The sequence below is a fragment of the Halyomorpha halys genome, unplaced genomic scaffold, assembly GCF_000696795.3.
Source record: "Halyomorpha halys isolate HHAL.00 unplaced genomic scaffold, Hhal_1.1 Scaffold327.1, whole genome shotgun sequence".
Lineage (NCBI taxonomy): Eukaryota > Metazoa > Arthropoda > Insecta > Hemiptera > Pentatomidae > Halyomorpha > Halyomorpha halys.
In genome coordinates, this window is record NW_027105022.1 from 44,369 (window position 1) to 52,125 (window position 7,757).

Here is a 7,757-nt window from a genome sequence, read left to right on the forward strand (position 1 = left end):
TTAAAAAAACCCATGAAGCATTAGCAGTGGAAAGTTTAACCAGAGTATAAAAGTAAAACTTAAAATTCCTCAAAATATGTAACAATACAAAGTATTTACAAACAATTATTAAAATAGGATCAGCTTTATTCTGGTCACATACATGAAATGGAAATTTCAGAACACTTACTTTGCCTTTGTGATGATGGAAATAATAATGCATGACAATGGAATGTATACAATAGGTCAAGCCTGACAGAGAACTCTCCTAATGACGAAGTTTCCATATATCCTTGTAGTGTCTTTACAACATTATCAGTTTCTTCAGCAAGTGATGCAGTTTCTGTGTTTCTAATGTAAGCAGTGACGATTGAAAACAAATAAAACCACCACTTTCTAGCTCTTTCTTCACATCTGAAAATAAATAATTAATTGATCACATCAGAAAAACCAAATTTCAATTCAATGCCAAAACAGAAATATAATAAATATAAAAAATATGAAAATTTTAAATTTAGTATATTTATTTTTTATTGAGTTTCTTATATTATGTAGTAAAAAGTTTAATCATTAAAAGTTCCAAATTTTGTTTTTTCAAGCCTCTGTCAAAATTATGTAAAGAATACTATATTTTTCCAAAGCTAGAGAAAGTATATGAGAGTAAATAAACACTTTTATAAATTTTTAAAATCTCTTACATCAGAAAAACAACATTTCTTTTCAATGTTAAAATAGAAATAGAAATATAAAAAATAAGCAAATTTTAATTTAAATATCAAACTCCTGGCAATGTTATGTTTTTGGGATAATACTATATTTTTCCAAAGCTAACTCACATTTAAAAAAAAAAATAAAATAAAGCAATTTTTACATGTACTGCACATCAGGTGCATTAAATTTCCTCATTAAACTATTTCAAGGGAATATAACCCTGGAAATTTTTTTTTTTTTCTGGTTAATATAGTTTTTTTTTTTTTTTTTGGCCAAGACTCCCATGGGAGTCCTATACTGCCTAACCATGGTTGGGGGTCAAAGTTCTTCATTTTGTGGGACCGCCACTCAATGAAAAAAGTCGAGGGTCTCAGGCCGGATTTGAACCGCCACCGCCAATAGATATCAAATTGGTAAGACTGTGTCTTAACCACTGAGCAATGCGCGATTGCTGCCCTAGTTAATATAGTTAACCTATCTTTTACTTACTTCTAATGATATAAACATACTTCTTGATATAAGAATAAAAAAATAATAATTTATATATTTTACCTATGTTTCTTCATTTTCCAATTTTTATGCCTAAATGCAATGGATTATATATTTATAACTATTTTTATAATTTAAAATTTTGGACTATTATAAAGCATTAAGTACAACTTACAATAAATTACTATGATCATTGTAAAGATATATTATTTGTTTAACTAATATTAAGTTGTTTTCTTATTTTTTTTAATGAAGACATATAATATTAGATTTGAAGGGAAACATAGAATCCTATTTACTTGAGGTATGCTGAATGCAGGGCTCCTTTCCAAGCAGACAGTTCCAATTTCCTCCAAGCTATGATTTGATTAGTTAAAGAGGCTGAATGTTGAGCCAGTGAAACACCGGCATGAGCATTTTCTTCCCAATGATGCAGTTTTGTGAGCAGAAGTTCAAGACCCGTCAGAAATCTGGAGAGAGGACTAGACATGGAAAATCCAGTAACCCGCTGTATTATAGTAGTAATCTGAAAATAAGTAAAAAACATATATATAAAAAGAAAAGTCCAAAACTGACCACTGTCAGACTAGTAGAGTCTTCGTAATCTGTAGATGTCTGTCTGTAATATCAAACAAATTTTTAGGCTTCTACATGAATTTTGACATGTCATTTTGAGCTTATTTTTCAAAACTTAATAAACTAAAACTGAGAATAAAACATAAAATAGTTCTATTATATAATGCATATATAATGCAATACATATGAATAATAACTATAAGCCATTCCGAAAAACTATAGTTAATTTAGGGTAATCCATGGAATACAATTTTAAATAATCTACATATGAAAATATCTTAACAATATAATGAAATACTATTGATTATTGATATACTCCAGATATGAAATACTATACTAAGCTCTAAGTCAAAATAATTGATATATTAAATATAATATTTAAAAAATGATACAAAAAGCCAACCTGCTGCAATGTAGGATGATCAGGCCATTCTAAAAGGAGCTCATCAACTCGTTTTTGAATAGCATTCAACAATGGGATACATAGCTTGCTTTCAGATATGTTGGTATCCCTGTAAAAGTCATAATGTCTCTCATCTTTGGTAGGTTTAAAAATATCAGATGTCTGTAGGTCAGCAGCTAGCAAATAGCTACCGATGCTGAACTGGTCCAAATGGTTTTCACAATGACCATGGAATCCTTCAATAAGTGTAGAGAACACACTAAGCCTATCACTGAGCAGAGCTACAAAGTTATCTTCTGCAACAGGCTCTCTCAACAGCCAATGGTTTTGTGCCTGCTCTCTAACAATCAGGGAATGCAGTTGGCAAATCTCTTCGATCTCAACACTCTTCAGCTTCATAGGATCTTCAATCTTTTTTGTAGGAGTTGGAGGCACGTAGTCGAGAGCAACAGGAGCCTCCAAATCACCAAAATCATCATCACGACTTGAAGGGAATAGCATAGAAATTTCTCTGGCAGCTTCCTCCTCTTCAGTCAATTTCATCCTAAAAACATTAAAATACATAATTTGAAAAAATGATACATTAGTTTTATTAATATAACTTAAGCATAACCATAAGAATTATATCACAGATCCAAAAGTAAAAACTTTTATCCTCAATATTACCTATTTACATAAATACTCTCTTCTTGAGCCTTTTTCACTTTTTCTTCTTCTTGAATTTGATTCCAGCATAAAACAACATGTTCCAAAATGAGAAAAAGAGTATTCCTAACTTTATCCATTGCATAAGTTCTGGAGAGAGTTTTTATTATACGAATGCAGATTTTAATCAACCTTTTAAAAAAATAAAAAATAACAATGAAAAGAAGCAAGTGATCCAAAATACATAATAGAAATAGAAAAATAAAGAGGCTATACCTTATTTTATTGTCTTGAGAAGTATAATTAGTAGCCTCTTGGGAAGCTTCATTTTTATTAAGAAGATTCATTAACCCAACATCAGAACAACTTTCAACCACATCAATAGCTGTATTCAAATCAGCAATTGGAAATATAATTAACATTTTTAAAAGCTCATCGACTGATCTGTTCCCTCTAAATACTGATTGGTTCATTTCTTTTTCAACAGCAGAATAGACTAATTTAACACCATACACTATCTGGAAATGAAAGATAGATATATAAATTAACAAATTATTAAATGATGAAACAGCTTTCAATTTTTAATCTTAGATTACAATACCTGTGCAAGAGCCATCAATATTGGACCAATAATATCAGGATATGAAACATAATACTGATTGTATAGCTTATCTTGATAATGAGTCACTGACAAAAGCCAACTCCTCATTTCGGCAAGTATATTTTCTTTCCGTTCTTTAGATACGGTCACCTTGTTCAAATCAGTAAGACTGTTTATGCGATTATTGAAGTTTTCATCAGAGACCAAAACAGATACTAGATGTGATACTTCCTAAAATAAATATTATAAATTTAAAAAGAAATATAAAAATAATAAACAAAATTTAATTTTAATAATAATAACCTTAACTAATTAAATTGATAACAAATATGTCCCAAATTATACAAACATACATTTTATCAAAATAAGGGCATAAATTATTTCACAGAAAAAGGTACTTCCTAAAACTAAATCCATGCTTGAGCTATCTCTTCAGTCAAAAACTTTAAAAAGAGTTAATGGTGAAGATATTATTCATTGCAGATATAATTCGAAGAGAAATTTGCTGGAAGAAAAGTTGGTCGAGCAGTTGTTTTGTGGCAACATTAGATTCTGTTAGATGAATGATGAAGGTCTTAAATTTTGATCAAAATGTTGACACTCATTAAAAATAAGTTTAAATTTACTTAACTGTTTCCTTTCTTGACACCCTTCTCCCCTAATCAACTTCTTGAATTCCAAAAAACATGTTTTCAAAATATACAATAATATAATTATATAATAATACAAAACTCACAACCTCCCCCGGGCATTTGTGAGGCCCGTTAGCCAATGGGTGGCACTCACAAAGAATAGGTGTGGGAGTGACAAACCCACCCTATGAAAAAACCACATCAAGAAATGAGCGATATATTTCCTAATACATCGTACAAGGATTTAGACTTCCATGTTTTTTCGACTACTGTAGTTTGTATAATAAAATAATAATATATTTTTAAACATTATGCTATCCATTCACCTTGACAATATCGCTATATAAAGATGTTGCAGGTCTCACAGCAACACTCTGATTAAATCCTTTATATTTCTTTTCCAATTCAATAATCCTCTCTTCGTGTTCTTCTTTTAATGGCCAACTGAGAGGAGCACCAATTGTAATTTTCATTAATTCCTCAGCAGATAAAAGCTTATGAAGTTCAGACACCTGCGATATATCATTAATAAATATTTTACAATACATCAAATATAAAAGTAAAACATAAACATTTAAAAAAAAAATTAAAGCAGTAAATAAGTAAGAGTAAGCCAATAATTAATAATCATAACAAAGTTTTTAAAAATTCTGTATTAATGCATAAATAAATTTTACTCTTGCACTTTTAATTAATCATCAATAATTTAGTTCCTTACAGGTCCGAGAACACAATGATGCCAAAGAGGTAAGTGTTAAAAATAAAATAATTTCTAATTATTAATTATTATTCAATCTGTATAAGAAATATTATTGTATTTACATATTATCATTTTTCTAATAATATAACCAAACCATTCAATAAAAAATCACAATTTTTTAAAAATATTTATTAGAAGTATTTTACAAACCTCTTCAGACATATATTGCATTTTAATTGCTTTTTTCTTTACTGGGTCAACTAGCTCCAAGAGTGAAAACAACTTTAACTTCAGATAGCCGAGGTAGGCCCAGCCGAGGCCACATGACATAGATTTTTCTACATTGCTCTTCTCCTCCTTCATTTCTGAAGTAATCTGGTACAACTTAAAGATACAAGCAGAAATATTCTTCTCAGGTCTTTGTTCGTTCTGAAGCATAAGGCCACCTCTCGACATTTCTTCCAACTCAAGCTTCAATCGTCCAAATACCCTCTGTAAGTCTTCTCCACCTTCAATTGTCGATACATCTTTAATTTTGGAATTCACGACAGTTGTGAAGTTTTTAACAAGCTTGCTAAAATTGTTCTTGATGCATATGAAGTCATTTTCACTGAAAAGAAAAAAAAAATAACAACAAATCTTTAAACAATAATTTGTAACGAAAATTTTAAAAATAAAATAGTTTACCTGCAGTCCAAAATTGAAGAAAATATTCCAGGTAAATTTCTCCAAAGTAAAATTTTAATTAAATGAAATAATCTCTTAGTGTTCTTATGAGCCTTTAATGAGAAAGTAGGACTGTCTTTATCTTGTGAGGAATTGGAAAATATTTTGCTCAAAAACAAAGAATACAGCGGTGTATGCAGACCATACAATGCCTAAAAAAAAATAGTATAAAATATCTAAAGAAGGAATGATAATAAAATAAATTTATATTGTTTATATTATATTAAGATAAACCTCAATGCCCCAAATTTGACTACAATAGCTTGGAACCCGTGGATCACCCACCCTTCTTAACTAGTTATAGTATAAAAGGCCATTAAACCCAACATTCAATAAAAACAGAATTTTTAAGTGAATTTCAAGAAATTACTCACAGTATTTTAAAATTGCATATTTTTTTTTTTTTTTACATCTAGAGGATCCAAAAAATTAATAATGAAGAAACTGATAGCTGGATAAAGATATAGATGGAAGGACATCTTTCAGTCAATCTTATTGAAATTAAATAGGTATTCATGGAACTAAGTTTGTAAAATGTGCTAAGAATAGCGAAGTAGAGAAGAAAAACATTTGACATTAGTATGCTAAATATGGCTAATAGCAAACTCAATTTGAACATTTTCTATGGTATGCTTCGAAACTTGGACTAATTTTGTAAACAATGCAAAACATGCAGTAATCATTCATTTTTATTTAGAAGCAATTTTTTTTTTCAATATCTATCAATCTATCAAGTATAAAACTTGTTTAAAAACACATTTAGCAGGCTAGAATAGAGAGATCATTCACTGAAAATTCTAGCTAATGGTCTTGCACAATAACACATCCAGCATTCAACAAAAATGAATACCCCTTAAGTCAAAATAAGTAAAGTTTAAATTAAAAATAAGAAACTATAGGACTTTAGCAGCAACTTTTTTTATCATCAATAACTACAATGAGCACATAATGCAAATCCATCCAATATTCCAATATCCGTATCCAAAGAAGTAATTAAAATTCTTTTGAAATTGAAAATATAACATAAAAAAATCCTAAGAACATGTAAAATGAATACTATGTCAAATTCACATACCTTATTTTCCAGAATGATCTGATCTTCAGCTAATGCAGAGATTTCATCCCAATTTAGCCAAGTGAGTGGTGATGTCAATGCGATTGATCGATTGAAATGTTCAAAAAGAAAATAGTTGAGCTCAACATTTTCCTTCTCAGTAGGAATAACAGAAGAACAAGAAATTGTCTGAATATGGGCGGCAGCAATAGGCGGAATGGAATCAATCAATTGGTACCAGCTACTGGTTGAATCGATCACATACTGGCTTATATCATTACTCTGTTCTGCAGCCCAAAATGCCTTTCTCATAGCGGAATTAAGCTGAAGACATATTAATTCCATAACCGGCCACAATTTTACAGTAGTAATCTCTTTAATACCACTGGAGCACTGACTGCTCGAGTTGATAGAGGCTTCAATATCCTTAACCACAGAAGGAACTGAAAAAGATAAATGAAATAAAATAAAATATGTAACATTGCTAATTTATTTCTATCAGATTAAACAAAACACCTACTTGAGGACAAATCTTTATTTTCATGAATTGTAATAGCGGCTTGAAGAAGTACTTTCCTGGCACCTTGACCTTTGGAACTGGCCAAGTAGTTGGTTTTTTCAACAATGTTATTGTTCGACGCATTCCAAAGTCCAACTTTTGAATCAAAACTAAAACAAAAAAGAATTAAAACAAATGAAAAATCATGATAATCATAACAAAAAAATATTTATTAGATGGATTTTTTCTATTGAAAAATATATATGTAATTAATTGATAACATACAATTGTTGAAAAACTTGTTTTAAAAAGTATTACATTATAGATGCCGAAGGGGGAGAAGCACTATCTCCAAAACTTGCAAAATGAATCCAGCACTACTGTGTTTTTATTTTTACCATTAAGGAAGGATAGAAAGATAACAAAATTTTAAAACAAATATATTTCCAGGTTGGTGTTTAACGTGACCAAGTACTACTTTTTCAAAGTTAGACAATCACTCATCACCTCAAACCTGACCATATGTGAACATTTAAAGTGATAATTATCAATTTGTTTTCATTATTAATCGAAGGAGAAGCTAGACAGGATGGGGATTCAAAATGAACATAATGAAAATTTATTAGCTACAGCTGATTAATGCCTAATTTATACTCAGCTATGAATAGTTTCAATTTTACTGACCACTTTCCGCTTGACATCATTTTATCCAAGATCAACTATTTCGTGCACTATATATATA

The 7,757-nt window shown here is 29.7% G+C and overlaps 1 protein-coding gene across 1 annotated transcript in view; it reads right to left on the bottom strand.

Annotated features, from left to right (window-relative positions):
- Positions 1–7,757, bottom strand: part of LOC106681324 (midasin) — a 416,397-nt gene that overhangs the window by 15,206 nt on the left and 393,434 nt on the right. Inside the window, exons 45-55 of the mRNA XM_067047592.1 lie at positions 7,037–7,185; positions 6,538–6,959; positions 5,424–5,614; positions 4,947–5,346; positions 4,363–4,548; positions 3,405–3,635; positions 3,080–3,321; positions 2,825–2,995; positions 2,159–2,702; positions 1,479–1,705; positions 170–393 (exon numbers count right to left, since the gene is read on the bottom strand). Coding sequence (XP_066903693.1) covers positions 170–393; positions 1,479–1,705; positions 2,159–2,702; positions 2,825–2,995; positions 3,080–3,321; positions 3,405–3,635; positions 4,363–4,548; positions 4,947–5,346; positions 5,424–5,614; positions 6,538–6,959; positions 7,037–7,185 — 2,987 coding nt within the window. The remainder of the gene's footprint in view (positions 1–169; positions 394–1,478; positions 1,706–2,158; positions 2,703–2,824; positions 2,996–3,079; positions 3,322–3,404; positions 3,636–4,362; positions 4,549–4,946; positions 5,347–5,423; positions 5,615–6,537; positions 6,960–7,036; positions 7,186–7,757) is intronic.